Here is a 23,791-nt window from a genome sequence, read left to right on the forward strand (position 1 = left end):
AGTTAGCAATGCCCAGGCACCACCATCAAGCGCAGCGTGAAAAATGTCCGTGTGTGCTAGGACAGGACCCTTAAGCCTGCTAATTCCTAATTTCATTTTCAAGGCGCCACCCTCTGCTTGTTATCACATTTCCATAATTAAAACTCGGGAATTACTGTACACAAGCCCCACAGGCCAGTGGATCAGCATATTCATTGATTGGAGGCAATCCCGCCCGCAAGGTTTTGAGGTACTGTAAAGCGTACATGTGTCATTAGCAGGGATGCAGATGTATATGTAAGTCCTCCTACAATTGCAGGATTTGGGGCTTCTGTTGAATTTCAAATAGATTTTGGGCTGTAATGCGGACGTGTTCACTTGGTGTCAGATTTCCTGCCTGTGCTATGGTAATTCTCATCAGCGCCTACTGGCCATTGGTGTTCCGTGCATTACAGGAAAGTTTAGACGGGAGATGCATCATTGTGTCAGGTCAACCACCTGATCTGGGAGACCCAATTGTATTGGTGCAGCAGGGAGATCAGGGGCGAGGTTGCTCATTGAATTAGGCCAGAATGGGAAGAAAGCAAGACCAGGAGCCCTGATTTCTGCCAGATTCTCATGATTGAATTTGTACGTGTAGATTTCATTTTCAATTGCTTGTGGGAACACAGTAACAACTTGCGTGGGTACATACTTAGCGGTACATGCACACGCATCTGTATGTACATGTATGTTTAAATGCAGTATAATGCCATCTGTCAAGTATCAAAAACAGGGCTACCAAATGACATGTAAAAGCAGTGTCAAACATACAGTACATGTAGAAATCTACATGTATCTGCCCAGAATGCTGTCATTTTCGAGAGAAAAGAAAGTTTGTACTTTCTCCAGTGATCACCAGGAGGGTCATTGGAAAATCATTAAAGTGGGTAATTCTAGAAATTAGGGGTCCATTTTTATTCATGTCCTGTCACATATTTATGATTTTGTAAGTGCATAATACATTTTTCTAATTTCCAGGAGTGATGAATTGATGCAAATTACCAGTACTTGCCAAACAAATACATGTAGTAATACATGTTGTTTGAAACCAATTCCGGTGATATTTCCATGTCAAAGGAGTAAGTGACCACTCTCTCACACCTCCCACTCCATCTCTCACTATCTGCAGATTTCACATTCTCCTCTCTGTTTTTCGTTGTTCCCCAGGTCGGTGACAAAATACGGGTTATCCTAGACATGGAAGACAACTATCTGGCCTTTGAACGGGGCTACGAATTTCTGGGCGTGGCCTTCCGCGGTCTTCCGGATGAGCAGCTTTTCCCGGCAATATCAGCTGTGTACGGGAACACAGAAGTAACCATGGTGTACCTCGGCGAGCCCCTGGATGGATGACAGCGGTTGCCGAAGACGCCCCCTCCCAAAATTTCCATTGACAGGGGCGCACTGATAAATTATTTTTGGCCCTACAGTTGGCATGTATCAGCAGTCTGTGGGCCTCCCATGCCTCAGCCATTTGTAACCGGGTAGAAGGACCAATGCGCTGTTAGTACATTTCTCAACGGATATGACACACGGCCAGAGTGATTTCCAACACATCGATTTTCCTTTTCAAACTTCAAGGGAGCATTTTGTTTAATCAGGAACTGCTGTCCGTCTACCTGGCAAATTCTCCAGCCCACTATTACCGGTAGCTCTGTAATAGATATAAATGCTTTGTCAGGACGATAGGTGTGTGTTCGGGTGGGGTTCATTTGTGTAAGTCCAAACAGCACAGAGGCCTTGCAAATCATCATGGACTGCCCTCTATGTGATATTTTGCCCTGGGCTATTCAGTCTAGATGTGTCAGCCTAACAAAATTGTGTTAACTGCATGCATACGTGGGCAGTGTGCTGGTCTAAGGTGAACAGAACTTGTCGACAGGGGATCTTTGATCCCAACCCCCTCCCCCTAAGAGTGCTGTATTTGGCAGGTACTGTACCATGTACATATACATGTAACATACTGCATGTTTCACTCAAGGTGTTTGAAACGCCAACTTTCCACAGCATATCCATGGATGCATGTACAATACCTGAACATACATGTACATGTATGTGTACATGCACTGATGTTCCCAACCAATCGTGGGCCTTAAAGAAAAGAATTAATGACTGTCCACGATTCCTGATACGTCCAAGATTGCCATACGTGTACAAAACACATTAAAGGCCTTCCAAAAAAGTTGAAGTATGAACAAAAAAGGACAATAAGAACATCCACGATTGCCAAAAAAACATGTTTCGGTGCACCTGCACGTGTGTGATAGATACCCTATCACAATGTTGGGACAGCTGAGAACAAAGTTGGAGTCCCAAATGTTGATTCGTCCAGGATTAATGGAACTGCACCAGTACCTGTCATTTCAGTATGCATGTACGTGTGTATCATTGCCATGAGAAGGACAGAAAAGTGAACTGTGTCTGTTACCAGGAATTGTCTGAAACAAAATGGTTGCCCAAAAATATTTGCTCTTCGTTTATAAAAGGCAGTAAACATTAAACACGGCCAGAGTGAATTCTTACTAGTTTTTAGCATCAGAGTCTGTCCACTTGCCAATCCATGTATGTCCTGGTACTTTGAAATAAGAAGTGGTCAAGAAAGATGGTTTGCTCTTGGTTCAACCTAACAACCAGATTTACAATTAAAACACATCTTTGACACTTCTTGGCACTCTGTAAAATGGAAGGCACATAATGCATGTTGCTTTCCCTGAATGCAGGCACGGTGTAGTCAGGTGTCGCATGCCTTACCAGGACAGTTACTTTTAAGCTCGCAGATGATGTGTGTCCTGCCTGTCAAAGTTAACCGTACATGTAAATCAATTTCAAAGAAACGGGAAATCGGAAAAGAAAAGAGGGAAATGAAAACCGAAAAGGTCTATCATCACATAATCTTACACACAGAGAACATTCTGACAATGTAACACTGTGTTTTTTCCCCTCATGTTTGAGCAGATGTACATGCTCTGCATAAAATGTGCCATGGTACTGACTTCAGGGCAGTGATCTGCATCAGTTAAGGGAAACGGCCAGAAAAATGAATACCACAATTTATCAATTGCAGGAACTTAATCTAGTGATTGCAAGGCCTTATACGTGTATGTGTACATTTTTGTGATTTGTAACATACACTACACTGAGTACATGTAAGTGTACTTCATTTTCCAATTCTTACTCAAATCCACGTTTTCACATGCATGTAATTTGTACCATTTTAGCCTATACATGTAATCTCACATTTTTTCCACAAGTTCCTCAACTGCGAGCAAAATCATCAAATACAAATTTCATCTTGTAGCGTGAGACCAAGCCCTGTTCATGTACATGTAGCTTTACATTTAGTACGTGTAGATCATACTGATCAATTATTGTATGATTGTGAATTGTGGTTATACCCTGTTCCTTCGTTTTAACATCGCTTATTATATAGTTTTAAGCCAGACTGATTAGACTTGGTTTTTACTAGTAATTGGGGAGTGGTATTTTTGTAAACCTGCCATAAATTATTAACCATCCTTTTCAAGTAAATCGGGCACAAATTTTTGTTTCATGTACATGTATTTCCCAGTAACTGTATCGTACATGTAGTCAGAGATGATATCTGGCACTTGGTAGCACTTTCCATTGAAAAATAAGGTCTGATTTCTGTCTGCTTGCCCACATATGTATGCACACCCAATAGTTTCTGCTGTTGAATTGATACAGAAATTCAAGCAATTCTAAATGCTGCCACAAAACTCCATCCTTCACCTCAACTGAAGATTCTGATAGGTGCTGCTGTCACAGTCTGGGAGGCTGTCAGGCTGTCTCTAAGTCTGCACACTTAGAAGGTTACCACTGCACATCTGAAACCTGAGAAAGTCCCCGTGATTTGATGGGCACTAATCTGGGAAATTTAGCTGTGTATAATTTTTCCCAGCATTGATTCAATCTTTCACCCATGATGTTGTACATCGTCAGATTCTCATCCACAGCAGATACAGACTCGAAAGGATCCAAAGAAGAATCATTAGTAATCCCTTTGCCTCATTTCCAGAGTAGTCCAAATATAGCAAATGCACACCGCCATCGATTATTTATTCTCCATTGACTCATTGTCTGCAAATGCCCCCCCCCAAGAAAAAAAATCATTAAAAATAAAAAGACCAAGAACCTGTTTTTACAACTAACACACATGAACACTAGTTTGACATTCCTTTGTTTTCATGAAGAAAATACTCCATGTGAATATTCCATATTTTAAAACCATGAGCATTATTTCAAACTTTCTTGTTTCCTTGATTGTTCATATTCTTTTTGCCATAGATAACCCTAACCCCAAATGCCTCTAAACCAGTATTTTTGGAGCGGACAAAAACCTTGCATGGACATGGGCATGTCCACACAACTCCTAACTGCCTGTGTTGTGTGGACTTTTTGGTTCTTAGGTCCACACAAGATACAGCATGTTAAATGTTTGTACAGGATGAATATAATACTTCCATCTTAACTTCCCCACTCCTCCCTCTCATTGTCTGCATGCCACCCAGCCAACGATCTGATGAGTAGTTGCATTGTGCCAGCTGTGTCAACATTGGTTTCAGTCTGTTGCCAATCGTCTGGTTCTTCAGAGTAGCAGATGATCTGTAGCAGTATATCGGGTGTATTCTCTTGACGCTGATTAATGATTAAGGCAGAACATTTGTATCTCAAGCTTCTCAGGGATTTGTGAAACTTTATACGTATCATGTATCATAAAAACTTGTCAAATATAGATGTGTACACAAAATGTAGTATAGCCTGGGTCCTGACCCCTCGTGACTGAGGTTGTGGCAAGTTAGGGTGCACTTAGACAGGTGGACCGTGCTAAGCCAAGCCTACGTGTAACTTGTGTGTACCTGTAGATTTTCACTTCAAAGAAGATAGGCCCAGTTTTAGTCCATTAACATCTGAAGTTTAATATGTAGTCCATTGGTGGAAGTGCTTTACTTATACAAAATTATTTCTGGGCACTGATTACTTAAACCTTGCACATACATGTAGGTGACAACCAATTTAATCATGCCCAGATGGAGTAATGTACATGTACCTTTAGATGTATGTGCAAAAATGTGAACAGCTGTCACAAAAAGCAGAAATTAATGATGGGCACTGTTGGTTAGTCATTTTTTTTCATTAATCATTCTTTTATTGGATGGTTCCTTTTTTTAAACCGTGATCTCACTGTTTTCTGTGGTGTTCATAAATGTATTTTATGGAAGTTCACAGTTGGTCGGCATGGTAAGTAGTCCAGCAACTAGACCCATATCACAAATAATGTGCATACATGTAAATCACCCTAAGCATTGGGACCACATCACGGAAGGGATAATATTATCTGAGAATCATGTGAGCTGATAGCCTCGGAATTTTAATGATTGTGAAATGCTTATAAATCATCTATATCATTTGTTCAGTTTGTGCATTTTAACTTATTTATCCGATTCGTGGTCTCTAAGTAGCCATGGCCTGCTGTTTAATACACTGTGAAGAAATAAAGATTTTTTGCTAGAAATTCAGTACATTTAGATTTTATTTGGAAATGTGCATGAGCATAGCCAGTAAGTTCTGATTTAAAGGTTTCTTGGGGAATGATTGGGGGCTGTTTTCATGCAGCCAGCAGAGGAAAGTTTCTGGCATTGTAACCCTAGTGGTGTACAGAAATCCTTTGATTTGATTTGGCATATGATTGATTTGATTTTGCTGGTCATTTTGAATCCAGTCATGGACACAAGGGGAGGGGGCTCTTACATTCTTGAATATGTCCATTTTGACTGGATGAAAGTTAGAGGTGCCCTGGGTTTGTGGGCTTACGGCTCCCTAGTCGATGGAAAGCCCAAGGGTTGCAGGCAAGGGGTAGGAAGCTGGACAGTCTTGTTGCCAAGGACGTGGAAGAAAAAAAGCTGGGAGTTCGATAATTTTATTGTTTTATTTGTTTTGAAGGGGCATTGGGTGCCCGGGTTTTGGGAAGTAGTGGTTAGCAGGGGGCTGAAAGTCCAAAGGACACACATCCGCCTGGTTTTCAGTAATCTGTGTGTTTACCTCAGTTGTACATAAACTGCACTCTAGCTCAGCTTTCTTTCTGTGAACTTCTTTGGAAGGAGGGGGTGGGACAGTTGGTGCTCGGATGAGAAGGGGAGCACTTGTTGTCCAGATGGATTTTTGGAATGTGCGGCGCATACGCTATCACTCAATGCATGCCTAGAGGCAGACAATCTATAGATTCCAGGTGTAGAAAAATTGTCTCAGGGTTTGCTATGAAGTTCGTGCTTCTTTGAAGTGGGCGGGGCTTTTCCAGTCAAGGGGTGTTACTGTCCCAGAAAATAGACCAGTTGTGACACAATCAGTTGTAGGGAAGACATTGTAATGGTAAACATAGGGTGTTTTCTATAGAATCTGTTAAACGGCCTTTTATGTAGTTTCTATTTGGAGAAATGAGTTTGTATCATGACCACTTTAAGCAGTTTCTACTTGTGACTGAAAACATCCAGTTAAAAGGGTCCAAGGTGATTGGTTGTAATAGTTTGAGTGTGGTTCATAGTACGGTGAAATGGGTTTTATTATGTTATGTTGCTTGCTACATTTTAAGGTGCCCAGGTTAACAGTAAAGGTTCTCATTTTCCTTAATGGCCAAGTGATAGCCTGCATTACAAACCACTTAGAATTCAGGGGTATATATGGTGCCTGCATGCATTAACATTATTCGGTGCATTTAGCTGAGAACAGTAATGGATTAGTGAGAGGTCGTCATATATACGTGTACAAAGGCACTGTTTTGGATTGGTTGCACTTTGCCCGTACTGTAGTGTGATTTCAGTCAATTTCTGTATATCTTGCATCATGTATAAATTTTGGTACAAAAAATCTTATGGCGCTCATTTCTGCCAACATCAGCTGTGGGAAAACATAAGAAAAGTCTATTTTAAGCTGCCGTGTAAAAAGAAATGGGAAAAGTGAGTGTACTGAATAATCTGGTGTAGATATTTACCAGGAATTTTATGGCCAGTCAAGGCTGAACAAAAGACTAGCACAAACACGTAAATCATGTTTGGGGGTAAATTTTGCTTTTCATAAGATGTTTATCATTGTATATTTCTACACTACATCCTTCCAACGTTTCTTGGGATCATATGCCCTAACAAATACTGAAAAGTCTTTTCCTGTAGCACTGGTGTCATAACACTGACATGCACTGTGCCTTAATCCAAGCAGTTATATATTACAATGTATGCATTGTGTGCAAGGGTGTGGCACTGCGTGATTGGTGACTTATCGTGGGAGTGTAGCAAAGCAAGCACCAATGGGGAGGTTTTGGGCATACTTTTTCAAAAGTGTTGATGGAGCGGATAAATTCGGTGAAATGCATCATGAATACTGAGTTGCATTTAATTTGACTGCCCACACAACGTTGAAAAGTGTTCTCGGCCTGAAATGCCTTTCAGAAATGGCACTTTCAAGGCATCGGTAGTGGCACTTCCAAAATTAGGCCTCAGGATGGCACGGTTTCCTGATGTAACATTGCCTCAGTGTAGTAACTAAACATATTGTGAGGAGTCATCACTGGTTTATATTATGTAGTAAACTAAACTACAGAAGATGGAGCCATGTGCAAGGAGTATCGTGTAAATTGCATGTGTAGAGGAATCATGTACATGAATAATAACATTTGATATTTAGGAAAAGAACATGTATGCTGATGATTTATTACAGAAAATTGTCAGAGTAATCGGGGATTAATTGAGATGTTTATTTTAAGCAGTATTCAGGAATTTGTGCCACTCCTTCAAACATTGGAGAGGACCAAAAAGAGTGGTGACATCTTTTAGAGCTAGTGACAAAACCTATTGTTCCCCTAAGTTTCCGAGGAAATGAGGTTCCTCGCGTGTCCCCAGCCTCGCACTGAATTCCCAGGTTTGGCCGTCACTGAAGGTTTTATGGAGATGGCGCCGCGCCAGGAAGACCTTTGCTGAGCTACCTATAATCACTTACAACATAATTTACGCAGGGATTAAAGCTTAATGGTTAATCTGCAGGCCCTATCCCTCATGCAGGTAAAATCAACCACTGGCGAAACGGCCCTGTTGCACATTCACACGCCACATAATTTACATGTATTTTAATGAATTCCAGGGAAATGTATTCCACACTTGCCACGCTAAAACCCAAGTTCTTGGTAGAGTTGTAGTGACTCGGATCAATGACTCGACTTGAGTTCCATGCCAGTCACAATTCTTTAAAACTCATCAACTGGAGTCCCGACTTGTAAATGACTCACTCGAGTCACTGCAAGCAAGTGAAGACCCGACTGGAGTGAAATTTGAGTCCCCAAAACAAAAGCAAACTTCGTCTTCTGGCGCCGGTTTATGCAATGTTCCATGTCATGTTTTATGATCATCAAGAATGAGATCTGTTGTGACCAGTGACCACACGTACAAATTCTGAGATAATTTAACAAGACTAGAAAAGATTTTATCCCTTGTTTTATTTATCGTATTGTGTTCAAGTATTGGTAACTTGACTGAACTTATCATTTTACCCAGTGATTTGAGTCGAGTGACTTACAGTGACTCAACTTGACTCGAGTCACAAAACGTGTGGCTCATTGGTTCTTGACACTAATAGAGGAGTAATTTGTATCACCCGTCCGAATTCCGTGGAGACGGGAGGTAGATGACAAAAGCTTTTACATATGAAGAAACCTGTACAGCACTAGTATATTGTAGGGGCTCACGTTATTTTCATGCCGGAGACGAGTACATATAAATCCTATGAGGTCTAAACTCAAACGCCCACGCGTTTTTCCCTCTTGAAATATGAACGTAATTTAGGGTGCTGTATTTAGTATCAGTTTGTTTCTAACAATACACCGATGTACAAAAAATTACTTGAATTGAAAGTTTACAGTACGGGCCTACTGTTGGGGTTTTTTTGGCACAGGCCTACTCATCTTCGCTTCCGTGCCTTTTTATATTTTACAGATTTAAAAAATGAAGAAAACCATGAAGACGTTTGCTTTAAAATCATGAAATCTTTTTAGGAGGTACAACTTTTAAACTGATTACTTGGAATCTAGTTAGGTCTCTTTTTAAAAATGAAACAGTTTTGTGGTAACTTTTGTTAACATTTACGCCACCTTTTGGACCCTTTTGACGACTTTGATCGTAGCATGCGGAGTTACAAAGCAAAAGTGGCAAAGGAAGAACGTTCATGATTTTGGATCCTGAAGATCTTGTGCATAGAACCTGAAACTAGGTTCAATTCCACAGCGCTCAGAGATCGTCTGAATCGAAGTGTATGTTGTGCCCTGTCAAGATGTCCTTCACTCGCTTCTTGGCAGCTGTCTTGGCGTCCTTCATATTCGCCAGGAATTCCTCCCTCTCTGTGTCTTTGCCGTCTGGCGGTCCGGCTTTCGTGTCCCCTGCTGCCTTCAGCAACAGGTCGATCTCGGTGTCGATGTCTGCCTCAAACCTCTCTGCAGCCTTCTCCCGCCCCTCATCATCCGTCAATTCCTCCTGGATGGATAAAAGCGTATATGTAATTCGGTTAAGGCATATAGCCCAAAATTGTTAATTTTATAAACTGCAACGTAAACTCGATGCATGTTGACTACCAGTATACCTATTCAGCATTTGAACCTAATCCCAAATGAAATCAAAATGCCAAAAGGTTTTTGAATATCATTAAGAAATAAGAGTAATGAGCCTCGAGCTAGGCCAAGAGGGCGCACTTTCCTTAGCTACAGAGGCTCCTTTCGTGGACACTGCACTTCACTGGTTAACGAACGACTATGAAATGCACGCTTTGCGGTCGCATCGCTGCCAACAGAATGAACACCCTGATCAATGTGGCTCTTTTCAACCGATGAGGGGGTTCTTCTGCTCGAGGCCGATACTTGAAATACCTTTATGTCAAGACTCTTCAGCTGGTATTCGTTAAGTAGGTTTTTGGCAACTTTCATGATTCTGCCGCGTGTGTGGTAGATCTTGCCAGCACCATGAATGACGTTTTGTTGATTTTCATCATGGTGCCTATCATCTTCGTCGCCATCGACATCTTCGTCGTCCCCTCCCTCCCCCTCGTGGTTGCCATCTTCCAGTGGACGGCCGCCGAAGAAAAACCTTTAGAAGGTTGGTCGATAAATAAAGATAGAAACAGTTACCCCTAAATGAAAAGCTTGAGTCTCGGTCTTCTCTGGCCATTTCTTGACTCGGCAAAATTGTTGTAGATATTTACAAAAACAAATACTAAGAAAATGTGGCCTTCCGCGGGGATATTCGCCGTAAGGAGCAAACACTGCCAAGCCGGATCCTACCCCCACTTCCAGACACAAGTAGAACAAAATAAAATGGTTGCTAGTTGAATTCAGTAGTGGCTTCGATTCTTGAAGGTTTGCTGTACAGCAAAGGAGTGAGAGGCATGCTGCAAGCAGGGTTTATCGGGGCAGGACTGAAGAAAGCTATTCTAGAATTCACTACAAACCCGTTTTCCTCGTCAGTATCGTCGGGGTAATCTTCGTGATCGTCATCGTGCCACATGTGCTCTGTGTCATCTAGGTCGTCATCCTCTGGATAAAAGCCCTTATCGCCCTCCTGTATCTGTCCTTTCTCCCTCTCCAACCTGTCCTTTTGATGGTCTGCTTCGTCTGTCGTGCCTGTCTTCGCGCTGGTTTTGCTGGGACGTTCTTGTTCATCTTTGTCGCCCCAACCGAGGCCGAACCAAAGCAAGTGTCGTTGATTTTCAATGACGGGGCTTGCGGGCTTAGGAAAAATGTCACCAACAGATTCCAGCACGTTTACTTTCAGTTTGTCCTCCATCAAAGATGATCTAGACAGACAAGAAATTTAACATTATTTTAACCTTGAAAAAGCAGAGAGGCTAAGATCGATTTAAACTGAAGTATTTGCCAACTTTACTACATTCATACAAAACTGAAGGCAAACAGAGTCCCAAAAAGTTTTCTGTTTTTGTCAAGCGGTACTTTTTAAAAGAACGTTTACTCTTCCTTATATTACCCAACCGCGCGACCAGCCCCTGTCGTCATTAATTCTACTTTGCAATGTTGATGTAGGACATGATGATCACATTGTTTTATGTTTAATACAGAAATTGGAATGGGTGAAATTCTGATTCGGCTATCCTCCTTGGTCAAAAGTTGGGGTGGTATCCAGTACGCATTCACCGTGGTTAATATCCTGCAGAACATCTCAATTGATACAAATTTTATTTACCCATCGACTGTAGCTAGCTTAGGGTCTTGCCCCATGTTCAGATACTTTGAGGAGCCGTCTTCTCCCCAGTGCATTTCCTCCACGTCACGGTCCACGTAGACCAGGCGGTCGACGGACGAGCCCGACGCCGCATCAGGGGCCCGTGGGCCTGCCAAGCGAAAACAAGCCGAGAATCTACAATTCTTTCTCTTCAATCTGTTGTCTCACCTTGCCGTGGGCAAGACGTGGAAGCGATGGTTGGTTCATCATGCCGGTGTGAAATGAGTTGTCAAAGTCTCGATGCGCGACGGTTTAGTGTGAACACTGCGCCGTGTCGCTGCGAGATTCCCCTCCTTTTTAACCCTAAATTAGCAGCACAAACCCCCCCCCTTGTTTTCCGTTGTCTTCATCACACATTTTGTGTTTCATCCTGAGAATTCATGAATTTGCTGAATGATTTCCAGGTTTTTCTGCTCAATCTGTTCACTCGCGGACGGTAGTCTGAAATTTACTGCCGATGACCATAATGAGATATTTGTCTTTTTTAGAAGGAAATCATGATTATTTTGGATTTCATATCAATATGCTACTAGTGTTCGCCAGCATCTTGGGAATTATTAAAGGCTGTTAAAAATCTATGCAGACCCCCGAACGACTGCCTGGTGGCATAGAAATCTCGACACGGCGACATTAGTATTTTATTGAATATTTACATATAGAGGTTAATTTTATACATTTTTTCCTCAGTGCAATGTTAGACTATTATTAGAAGAGGTAATCGGTAGTGTACACAGTATGATTGACATATCTAATTCCGACTATCTTTTGTCAGACAGTCCGGCGGACACAAGGTTGTCCTACAAATTTCGAAATTTCAGCTTATGTTCCTACCTACAGGAAGGCTGGTGGTTCCACCATCAAGCGTCAGCACTGTAAGAAACAGGAATTCCAGAGACACAAATCGAGATGCTCTGTTGGACAACATCGTCACCACCGTTGTCTTTCAAATATCACAATTCCACTTTCACCACCTCTTGCTGTTCAGTTTGCAACTTTTACTCATTAAAATGTCCGGTTTGCAAGATTTATATCCTAAATCACACAATAAAATAGTTCTTATTTTGCGATGAGTAATTCACAATAAATTCAAAACATTTCTGAATTTGTGCTGACTGATTTCGTCCATAGTCGAGTTCTAGATCTGCACTCGAAAATTAATTCACGGTCTTAATGCTTTTAACAATAGAAATCACAGCGTCAGCTGTTGCTGTTCGTTAACAATAGTGTTGGTCAGATTGATTGGAATTGTTACACGTGTATTAAAAACCGAGGTAGGCCTACTGTGCAACAGACGTTTCCCGTAGTAATGACAGGCATCTAAAATACTGACGTGAAAACGAACAACGCCCCCTAAATACGGCACAGTGTCTTGATTACTCGTTGATTATGTCATGATTATGTCAAGATAGTGTGTGTGTGGGGGGGGGGGTGTCAGCATATATTAATCCAAGCTTTTTTCCACTTTGTTCATCAGGGAGATGAGCTCAATGACATTCAGAACGAGTCCATGCAATCAATCAAAAAATATGGAAATGAATATCAAATAACATGGAATAAAAATAAAATCACATTCAAATGAAATAAACATGTAATGAAAACTTCATTGGAGAGGTCAACGAAATAATAAAAAAGTTTCAATTTCAACGAGACGATGAGTGGGGTTGATACACATTCTGACCTGACACGTCGGCCCACTTGCCACCCAATCCACTGGTATGATTTGGGTGGGGTGAGAACAGTGGTGTAAATTAATTTTTGTGCCGAGAATTGGGAGATTGCGGAGGGGACGGGGGTGACTTGCCCAGCCATGGAAATTTCAAAAGCAAGGGGGGGGGGGGTTACCATATGACACTGTATAGGGGAGGTATACATGATACAGATGTACATAGATTATGTAGGCCTACTGCATTTCTGCAGAATCTTACATCAGAACAGAAGATGCTTCTCCTTTTTTGAGTGGTATATATAGTACATTTCGGTTGTTGGCAATTCCTTAATTCCTTCGCCTTAATTGAAAAAGAGGGGGATGATTCAATAGCCCACCCCTCCTAGTCAAAAAAGGGGTAAACATTTCTGAAGGGGGCTGGGTGCACACTTTTTTTCAAGGGGGCATTAAAGCAAATTAACTGTACTCCGTTTATTTCAAAATTTCAAATGGGAGAGCCTGGGGGCATGGACGTCCATTTAGCAGCGACTTGGGCATAATGGAGGAGGAGCATCCTCAACAGAACCAGGACGAGAGAGTGATCAGATCACTCCCTTCATTGAGCTATCAAAAAGGCTCCATGCTCCACACAGCAACCGATGATTAGAACAGATGTTTCGCACGCCGGGCTTATAGACGATGTGCGATAGGCCAGCACTACGCATGCCGCACTGAACAACGACCCTGTGATCTAATTATTAATAAATCTCCTTGTTGATATCCAAAACTGAATATTGATTACTCTGTAGTAGCCGGCCCAAGTACAGGCACAGTCGCGTTCTGAAGAACTAAGCCTTACCACAACCTTTCCTCACCCGAGAAATGAGTTACGCAGGCCACAAACAAACTAATTGGTCTAAATCAAGATGGCGACCAAGATGGAGGTGGATGAAACTCCGTCGACAAGCGGCGATGAAAGCGGCAGTAATTCCGTCATGGCATCCAGCGGAACGACTGGGAGTGTTTCTGTGGCTCTACATCCACTAGTCATCATGAATATATCCGAACATTGGACTAGAATTCGGGCACAGGAGGGAAAACCGACCCAAGGTTAGCCAGGCATGCCAGGGCATATCGCTTCGGCAGTGTCGTATTTTGCACTGTACATGTACTTGCAGTAGTTACTAATACTTGGCCTTCTCATCATCATCGTCATCTTACAAGTGCTGGTTAGGCCAAGTCATTAGTTGGGCATGTCGGGTCAATTCATTTAGGCCTGTGGTCAACTTGTACCCTCAACAACTCACACTCCTACTCCGAATAAACGGTATACCACAGTACTAGTACTAAGCCTATGGAACTCTTTCCCTGTGTTCCCGAGTCGCCTCTTATTACATTTGGACATCAAAGATATGATAGACATAGTCAGGCCATAGTAGAGTCCGAGAATCCTTTAAAGCTTGGAGTCATAACCCCCAATTAAAATCCTTACTGAGGATTTATAGGCCTACATGTAGGCCTATATTGGATTTCACCTACATATAGCCCAGGCTGGACGTTGTCTTCATTTCATCCTTTCGTAATGTAGCACAGTCAGGGAGTCCACCTGGGCTAGATTTTACCCCCAAAACAGTCCTGAAACTATTGTGTCCACTTTAGGATTCAGTTGGAATCAGTCATACTAATTACCATCAATGGACCGTCAACACACTGTCAACACAGCGTTAACACCCTCAAAACGTGTTAAAAATAAAAGAAGTGGTACTCGACCGTAACGTGTTTGTCGATTGGATATTTTGCCTAAACTTCAACAGTTTAGACTCATGAAAATTACCGTCTTAATTTGGCTGAATCGCCTCCTTCAAACAGCTCAGAAATCAGCTACCATGATGCCTCTGGGGCAACTGGGACCATACCATTATGCTAGAGGGGTGGTGATATTATACATGTATGATAAAGATGCAATGCTTTTTCCTTTAAATTTACTATATATTGTGTTTTTCTTAATATTGAATATTGTCCCTCGTATTTTGACAATAAGTTGAATAACTGTGTTAAGTAAAATCCATGATGTTGTTTCTGCTACATTTATTTTTACTCTCTTAAAAAGTATTTAATTTATAGCACAGCATATCCACACCTAAATGGTACAGTTCAAGCTCCATGAGGAGGCAAGATGGCAGCAAACAGCTGCTAGAGATTTTTTGTGTGTGTGAAAAAAATCCATTTGCAAATTGATTTGTGACCTCCAACTACTGGAAAGTCTCTTTCAGCCCATGTATTACACTTCTATGAGAAAGAAAGAGAGAAATTCCCTTCTAATCAGAAACTCTCTTGTCACTGTATATTACATAAGCTGCTATTTGTACATGTACAAGGTCGTAAAGGTGGCTAATTTACAATTGCCCAAGGTCCGAGTTGACTGTGTTCAAGCTGACTCTGGTACTAATTGACCTGGGTATTATTGATTGTCCTGGGTATGAGATAACCCAGATTCATGCAGGTTGAGTTTTGCTGGGCAAGTAAGGTCTTTATATTATGTGTTCCACATGGATACCGAAGTGAATACGTCACACAATTATGAGTGTAAAAGGCATTAGCATTAGCACTTCCTGGTTCAAAGTGACTTCACACTTTGTTACTCCATAGTCTGCAAATCAGGCCCAGGATACAAAGGCAGTCCAATTCCTGGGCCCCATTTATGGGGGCTTGGACATTAGTCTGGGAAATTACATGTAGCCACATCTTCCCCGAGTGATCACTGTTCACCACTTTCCAGGTTGGCAAGTCTTATCTGGTCCAAGCCAACTTGCCTCGTCAGGCAGGTGTTTGTATCTGGTTTCTTGGCATTAAACAACTGAGAATATTTCTATTCCCCCTGGATGGGATACCAGTCCATCGCAGGTTGCTTCCCCACCTTATGCTGGTTCTCATTTATACTCCTGGGTGGAGAGAGGCAAGCAGGGGTGAAGTGGCTTGCCAAGAGCAATATCCAGCCAGCAGCTGAATCCAAACCTCCAACCCAGTGATTGGAAACCACAGATGCTAACCACTTGGCCACATGCCCCACTACTTCCCAGGCTGCACTGTGTATAATTGGGGCCTGATCCCTGGCTATATGGTGTTTCAGGTTACATGGCTTCAGACTAGTACCCCTGCACCACTGTGCACAGAGATTATGAAATAATGGGAAGAGCCATCAATACAGGGGTGGATAGTTCATTTTGGTAACTTGGTAGAGCATCAGTGCGGTGTTCCACACGTCACAGGTTCAAATCCCCCTCCAGTCAATTTCTTTATTCATCTGTATAGTCTAGGAGACAATACACTGTATTATGAGATCCTTAAATCTTGAATGTCTTGTCAGAAAGAGAGAGAGAGAGAGAGAGAGAGGTGGTAAATTATTATTCATTTTTGTGTAATGATATAGAGCTACACGTAAATTATACAGTGGCATTTGTTTTTCATACAGGTATCCCTCGTGCATGCAATGTACAGTGTACCCTGTTTATACTGCATGCGTATATACAAAAACAGGAATATTTATAAAAATGGTGAAACCAGCATTACTGGTACCACATGGGAATTTTCCAGGCAATTGAACATTTTGTTGGGTTATGGATAGGGCTGTGCTGAGTATTCCAATATTTGATTGATTATCAAATATTCGAATATTGTTTTATGAATTTGAATATTCAAATGCAAAATTCATGAAAAGGAAGGGAGAATTTTCTTTTGTTTTAAATGAGAAAAGTTGCACTATTGAGGCTTGTTTCAAGCAGATTCAAATGAAAAGTAACAGAAATCTTACAATGATTCAAAAAGTAAATTACTCATTAAAAAAATTTAGAAAGGATGAGAAGTTTTCAACCCGGCAAGAAGTATTGGTCATCTCTTAAATTTGCTAAATTGTGGCAGGAGACACTCCATTTAAACATAACCATGTAAGAAATAAAAAAAGATTGTAGTCAAATTAAAGGTTCTGAAAGATGAAGTATTGTAGAAAATATAACCCTCTTTTTCATTCCCATAATTATTGGCCCACAGTTTTAGGTGCTATCATTGGCAAGCAGCAGGGACGAAACATTGAGGTGTTCAATTCCTTTGAGTTGCTCTTTGATTTAGTGTGTGGCGACATCATTGTGGACCGAGAGTACTACAACACCAAGGAAGAGCAATGTAAGACCATAATATCTAGTGCTAAACTAGTTCTCACTGGTTGACCGTAGAACGGTTTTATTGCTTTGGGAATACAAAACAAAGAATTCTTAAAACTCACTTATCACAAGAGAATGACAAAAGCAAATAAAAGCCGTCCCTTTACATTTTTACAACCATCCAAATTTCAATTATTTTAGACCTTTCACTTTCTGCCAGTAAGATATCTTTGTTGTATACATTTTGACTCCAGTGTAATCATATTTCATCTTAAGGTGTCACTGGTAAATGTACATTATTGTTATCCTGTTTATTGTGCAAGAACTAGCAGGAAACCCCTCTTAAGACTTGTCTAAGCTGCCGGCAGTTTCATTGCAGATTGACCAATGAACCATTCCTTCATAGACTATCCTCTTGATCTGGGATTCTGGATCTTAATTCTGGGGCTTCTTAACCCTAACCTTCCCCAACCACACAGAACTAAACAGTAGTAAAGTGTTTCATTCTGTGGGGATAGGGCTGGTAGGCCCATAACAGCTGGATTTTGCATTGGGTTTGGCATACCTCAGAAAAACAAAGTCCAACAGCCTCTGTGCACAAAGTCCCGTATGGGTGTGTAACTTTGTGTGACTGGGGAAGGTTAGGGCCAGCAACCCTTGGGGGGTTAGGGTTAAATGACCAAGTGTCTCACCCAAGTTTAACAAGGCACTGCAACACAAGAGGCAGAGATGGAGTACAGAGTCTGCCAAATTACCCCACACACTGAGTTGAATGCATCAGACTGCACAGTACACCTTAGATCATGTCTAGTCTTTCTGACGGTGGAATATTGTGTCTCGCATATTCTGCAGTTAAGCAAGTGTTCAGCGATCTTGACTTTCTTGGCTGGTACACCACCGGGGGACCATGCGATGCCTTGGATATCAAAGTGCACAAACAGGTTAGGTGATTCTCATCTGTCTTAAAATCTTACCTGTATTTTAGTTGGCAAATACACTGCAATTATTGCATACATGTGAACAGCAAATGGTATTGATGGTAGGGTTAGCCTTTCACCGATTATATCATAAAACACACCATTTCTGTTCACTCCCATTTAGAAATGTTATCTCCCGAAATGATACACGTACACGTACATGTACACGTACATGTAGCTGACGAGTTTCATTAGATGAAGCTTTATTGAGAAGTGATCTTGATGTATCACGAGGGAAACATCTGTCAAAGCAGACGGCAATCAACTATCAGCAATTACAATGTCCTGTAGACTAGTTTATCTGATGGACAGTGGTCATGACCTGCAACTTTTATGTTATCTCTTTTTAGATTTGTGCAATCAATGAGAGCCCCATTTTTCTGAAGTTGAATCCGTTGGCGAGACACACGGATGTAAGTACTGGATCGTTATTTGCTGTACCATTGTGTGTTGTTGGCCTCATATGCCCTCCTTAAAGTTAATTTACCCCAGACATCCTCACTATGCCTACAAAGGCCAGCTGTACACAGCTGTGTACTCTTAAAACTTTCCTTAACCACCGTGGAGTTCAACTAAACAGTGTTTTGTGCCAAGTCATACTGGCTGACCAGATCTATATTAGAGCTGACAGAGATACAGAAGACTGCATTACAAAGTGTTTCAAGGGGCATGTCTTATACTCAAGTTCAACCCTGTACTGAGTACACTTCATGAGCACTACTTGTCACTGCCAGGATATCTTGTTTGGACCATAAGTTTTTTTCAAAGACGTGATCAACCCACCAAAAATACTGATAGTAGACACTGCCTGCTTGGTTATAATTGGAGATCAACAGCTGATGATGTCCCATGCAAGAAACAGATTTCTTGCTGAATCTACATGTATATATGCACATTAAGGACAGTTTCCAACAGAGACATTTTAACAATGTCAATCCATAGACCACTTTTCCCAAGCATGAATTTAGAATGTATGAATGCACTTCGCACCATTTATTGCAGCAACTACCCATCAGCATCTACGAGTCAGTGATTGACCTTGTCAATGGGGAAGCCACAATGCTTTTTGTCGAGCTCCCCTACACACTGGCTACGGAGGAGGCCGAGAGAATCGGCGTGGATCACGTGGCCCGGGTCACGACCAATGAAACAGCTGAAAACTCCTCAGGTAAAATGAAACACTTCAAATGCAGCAAGAGTGATGTAGTGGGGATTCCATTTGGAACAGGTGGATTTGCAGTGTTCTAGAATTACCCCACCCCAGCCAGTCTAGTCTACTTTCCTAAGGCCCCCCCATCATCCTTCACAAAATCTAATGGTAGATTTTTTCATGGGCCCTGTTATACTCCCACTGTGAACTGACAGTCACCTTACAACAAAGTCTGGCAGATTTCACCACCTGCTGTGCACTGTATTTTAAGCACAGTTGGTCGTTGAATCATTTGACATGAAAATGACTCGGCATTTTGAAGACTGGCCAACGACCATTCGTCACAAGCTGCTGCAATTAATTACCATTTTTAGAAGCAAAGATGTCGTACAGCAAATGGATACATGTTTTGTATCACGTAACAGGTATGTGTATCTAAAAACATTTTTAAAAAAATCACCATGCTTGTTGCCCAGATGTGCCAAATTTTGTCCCAACCACATCCAAAAAAATGTCCACCAACTTGGGATTTTTTTTGACTGGCCAAATCTTCCTTCTCCCCCCCCCACAGTTCAAGAACAGCTCACGGCACAGCACAGCGCCATCAAGATGCTGCACAGCCGCGTCAAGCTCATTCTGGACTACATCAAGGCGGTCCAGGCCGGGGAGGTCCCGCACAACCACGAGATACTCCGCGACGCCTACAGCCTGTGCCACATGCTGCCGGTCCTCAGCTCCGAGAGATTCGACACGGACTTCTATAATGTAAGCTGCTCAGATGAGGGTTGTGGCAAAGGACCCAGGCGACAGGGTCAAGCAAATAGTAGTCTTGAAATCCACATGTATTGACCTTTATCGTGACGCTGCCATATATGTCTTGCCCCTGTATACCAAATTACAAAAGTGATACAACTTTACAAGTTGATGAAGCGAAGCAGACCTTTTTTTTCCCTGCCCCAGTTTGGTTACATTGCTTTCAATGGCACAAAACAAGATGGCTGGCTCATAATAAAGCTCTGTGTACACAGAGAAGTGGTAACAATTCCGTGCATTGAAAAATGTAAACCACAATTGTATGCTATGGAATTGTTTACTCCGAGAGCAGAAACCCTGCAGAAACCTGAGCAATATTTTTTTCAAAGATGCCAGGTTGAGACTGCACATTCAGGCAAATCAGCAGTCGCATTAGGTATCACATGGATAGTGTGGCTGGAGGACTGCTGAAGTAAGTGTGGATATGCCTTCGCATGTTTTTAATTCTTCTGATAGGGTACCACTGCCGTTGTGGACGGTCATTAGCATAATTTTTTTTACGCTAAATCATGGTTTCTGCCTACCGGTATGCACAATTTTGCACAACATACTGCCTTCCGTCACCACCGTCCATCAGCAGTTGTGCAACAAAAAAAAACGTTGGTTGCATACTGGAAAAGAAGGCTGAAGTTTGCACTCTAGTCCTGGTTCCCACCAGTACTTAACTTTCTGAAAAGTCTGTGCAGCTTAACCACTTGCCGCCAGGGTTGCCCGTACCGGACAGGTATTCTTTATATGCGTGGCCGGGGTCCCCGAAATCGGACAAAGGGAACTGGGTCTTATAACAAAAGACCGTACTCGTAACAAAAGACCAGGCTGCTGGGCATTACTAACACTTGTTCACTCTCAATAGTCAAGATAATCTAGCCTTGTTTTGAAACAGTATACCACCACAGTTTCGGGGCATTTAACGCGAGCGGACTACCACCGGGGACAAAAGCGCTCTTACACCACAACCATGAGCCACACAGTACCGCTGCAACGCTCATCCCATCCCAGCATCATCAATATTCATAAATGCTCCTGGTGCAAAGTGGTTAACCAACCCAATCATTCCTAGCAGGCATGCTGGCATATAAAATTCTGTTGGCCACCTGGCTGCTGATCTCCATGTTAACTGTGTGACTTTTTTTTCCTTTCAGCAATGCAATGACGTATCCCCTGATGGCTTACTTGGCACCATTACCAAGGGATGTAACACAATTAACCAGGTGAGAATATCAGCACGATTTGACATAACAGAGGGCCTCTAAAACTCATGATGACTTGTTTTTATTTCCCCCCACACAGCAAGTAACAGTGTTTCTAACATGTTCTCAGTTTAAAAAGGCTGTTCTAGATGTAACTCGCACATGCAAGAAAATTTCACCCATGTGCATTTAGGCATTCACAGTGGGAGCAGTATTTGGTTCCAGTGAGAATTGGACTCTGTTAACCCACTTCACGCCGGGCCCATTTATCCATTTTGATTCTGCTGGGCCGGGTGACTTTTCATTTTTTTCTGTTGTCAAAATTCTTTAAAAATTCATAAGTTCATTTATTGGAGTTTACACCCACACGAATGACTGTCGGGTGGCTACTCTAATCTGACAGACTGCATCTCCCAGGTATTGACACCAGAGTATAGCCACAGATTCAGATTTTGGCGTGTGGCTGGTGTCTCAACAACCGAGACTCATTCTTGAATAAGGACTCTAGGGACTCAGCTCAGACACTCAGAGGTGGATTTGACTGCCATACTGATGTTGTTTTCCTGCATCACTTCGAAGAATCTGTTTTGTTTCATTTCATTTGTAGTTTGTCAACAAATTCAACGTGCTGTACGACAGGCAAGGCATGGGTCGGCGCATGAGGGGGCTATTCTTCTGACAGGATGAGCCACATACTGTATGTACATAAACGCGCACAAGCTTGTAACAGAAAACAGGGGTCCTGCCTCGTTGGGATAGCAGTGTGTGCTTCATTGGTGAATCATCTATCCCATAGAGCCTACGTACTCGTAGTAAAGGCTGGTTTCCATAAAATGGCAAGACACAAAGAAGGTGTGTATTGTGCCACCAGATTGTGCTGACCGGTGATGTCAAGTCAGCAGTATCTAAGACCATGGAATCATCATTATGTACACCATTGGTACTCTGTTACCAGTACCAGCAATGAGTTCATGTCTGGTGCCCAGAGTTGTTTATGTTGATAATTTAACACAGCCCTACTCTGGAATATAGTGTCAGATTTTGCATTGATTCGGCTATTGAAATGTGGCTGCATCAGCAATGATTAGTTGTATACAGTGTGCATGTTTGCACACAACACTGTGTTTGTAACTTTTGAGTGTCAGTTTTCGCATTGTCTGTGACCTTTCTTGCATCACTTGCAAGGGTCGGGAAGCTAAGCTGTAAATTCATAAATTCAATGAGAAATCCCATAGATTGGAGGGGTGAGATTGACCAATGATAAAAATAGCTGAAAACAGCTGAAAAAAGGCATAAAGAAGCTAGTAAAACACAGCCACAGCCAGTACACGGCCAGTGAGGAAAAAAAGCTAAAATCCCAAACAAAAAAAGCTGAAATCAGCTAAAAAGCTGAGAAATCTCACCCCTGAGATTGGGTTCAACTCTTTACCACTCTCTCCTTATACAAAAATCTGGTGTGTCAAATCCCTCAAGAAACAATAACCATTACTTGCATCGTAGTTGCAGGCATTTTTGAGCACCGAGTCAAGCTTTCGGTCCTTGGCATTATCAACTGGCGTTGGAGTCCAGGTTCATGGTTTTTCACTTGGAATTACTCTTGACCTGACTCAAGACTCCTTATGAGAACATCCAATTCCGTAATGCCGGCATTCAAATTTTTGGTTTCAAAACTGAAGACTTCCAAATGACCACAAGTCAGAGATGAAAGCAAAGTTTGAAAGTGTCACTCAATATACCATATCCAGTAACCGGCACTTCTAACAAATTGATATCACTTTATGGTAGGACATGTAATTCCGTGGTGTTATTTGAATCAACTTATTGCTCAGTTATGATCCTTCTGTGTATTGGACATCTAACTGTCCTCTGTTGAGCATAAATCACATTTGTGTGTGGTTCAACCAGTTTGCTCCTATTTCTGACACATTAAATGAATGTGACAAGGGCTGATATATACATTTTCAGTTGTCCAGCTTTCTGAATAGCGGAAAGTTCATAGTTGGATGAAATCTTTGCGGAACACTCACTGCTGGTCATGCTGGATGTGTTATCGATACATGCTGATAGATTAAAGGCGCTATGAGCCCCGAGCGCAACCAACAGAGAGCGCACTTTTTTTAGCAACAGAGACTCCTTTGGTGAGAACTGCACTTTGCTTGTTCACAAATGACTATGAAATTCGTGCTCAAGGCGGCTAGTCTAATCACTGTGTCACACACTGTGTGTTTTTTCTAACTACAAGGGGAGTTATGTTGGCATAGCGTTTCTTTCCTTGACTTGCACCTCTGGGGGCCTAGGTTCGAATCCGGGGCGGTCCACATGTGGATCGGGTTTTCAGTCCCTACCTGAGTCCGTGGGTTTCCCCTGAAACATTTGTCAAGGGTTTTCCTCCTCCTCCAAAAGTGAGCAATTCTTCATTGTCTTCTTCACTCTTTATCATCCTGTAAATGCCGCCAAATGCTTTTCCCATTAACCCTCCTTTGGTTTTACAGCACAAATATGCACAAGTGCCCAAGGTCACTCTCTTGCATGTTGGTGCAATGCACAACATGA

General features: G+C 42.0%; 3 protein-coding genes across 4 annotated transcripts in view; 2 read left to right on the top strand and 1 right to left on the bottom strand.

Moving 5' to 3' along the window:
• Positions 1-7,724, top strand: part of fbxo45 (F-box protein 45) — a 34,543-nt gene extending 26,819 nt beyond the window's left edge. The window contains exon 2 of the mRNA XM_022247557.2: positions 1,189-7,724. Coding sequence (XP_022103249.1) covers positions 1,189-1,374 — 186 coding nt within the window. The 3' untranslated portion in view covers positions 1,375-7,724. The remainder of the gene's footprint in view (positions 1-1,188) is intronic.
• Positions 7,725-8,497: 773 nt separating this feature from the next.
• LOC110985995 (uncharacterized) lies at positions 8,498-12,563 on the bottom strand. Of its 2 annotated transcripts, none has more exons than XM_022247556.2 (5): positions 12,138-12,563; positions 11,268-11,415; positions 10,519-10,863; positions 9,941-10,157; positions 8,498-9,551 (listed from the first exon to the last, which is right to left on the bottom strand). In XM_022247556.2, exons 1-5 carry the CDS (start codon positions 12,229-12,231, stop codon positions 9,309-9,311), a joined length of 1,047 nt encoding a protein of 348 aa, XP_022103248.2. In that variant the 5' UTR covers positions 12,232-12,563; the 3' UTR covers positions 8,498-9,308. The 2 variants fall into 2 exon arrangements, with proteins under 2 accessions (XP_022103248.2, XP_087001657.1); XM_087145531.1 differs by having other exon boundaries at positions 12,142-12,560.
• A 1,282-nt stretch (positions 12,564-13,845) lies between these two features.
• cops6 (COP9 signalosome subunit 6) lies at positions 13,846-23,194 on the top strand. The gene is made up of 8 exons (XM_022247563.2): positions 13,846-14,061; positions 16,999-17,130; positions 17,961-18,049; positions 18,436-18,498; positions 19,088-19,253; positions 19,807-20,000; positions 21,191-21,259; positions 21,846-23,194. The coding sequence occupies exons 1-8, from the start codon at positions 13,878-13,880 to the stop codon at positions 21,915-21,917; spliced, it is 969 nt and encodes a 322-aa protein (XP_022103255.2). The 5' UTR covers positions 13,846-13,877; the 3' UTR covers positions 21,918-23,194.
• The last annotated feature ends 597 nt before the right edge of the window (positions 23,195-23,791 follow it).

This window comes from Acanthaster planci, linkage group LG14 (assembly GCF_054643075.1).
Source record: "Acanthaster planci isolate LZ-2023a linkage group LG14, COTS_SCS, whole genome shotgun sequence".
In the NCBI taxonomy this organism is placed as follows: domain Eukaryota; kingdom Metazoa; phylum Echinodermata; class Asteroidea; order Valvatida; family Acanthasteridae; genus Acanthaster; species Acanthaster planci.

What these genes read in the sequence shown, in the direction of transcription:
- LOC110985995 (XM_022247556.2), bottom strand. Translation starts at nt 12,231, where the DNA reads ATGTTGTCCAACAGAGCATCTCGATTTGTGTCTCTGGAATTCCTGTTT. An exon ending in AACCACCAGCCTTCCTGTAG is followed by an intron (nt 11,416 to 12,137) that starts GTAGGAACATAA and finishes TTCGCTTGGCAG; the next exon opens with GCCCACGGGCCCCTGATGCG. An exon ending in GATACTGACGAGGAAAACGG is followed by an intron (nt 10,158 to 10,518) that starts GTTTGTAGTGAA and finishes AACCTTCTAAAG; the next exon opens with GTTTTTCTTCGGCGGCCGTC.
- cops6 (XM_022247563.2), top strand. Translation starts at nt 13,878, where the DNA reads ATGGCGACCAAGATGGAGGTGGATGAAACTCCGTCGACAAGCGGCGAT. An exon ending in GGAGGGAAAACCGACCCAAG is followed by an intron (nt 14,062 to 16,998) that starts GTTAGCCAGGCA and finishes ATTGGCCCACAG; the next exon opens with TTTTAGGTGCTATCATTGGC. An exon ending in AACAGCTGAAAACTCCTCAG is followed by an intron (nt 19,254 to 19,806) that starts GTAAAATGAAAC and finishes CCCCCCCCACAG; the next exon opens with TTCAAGAACAGCTCACGGCA.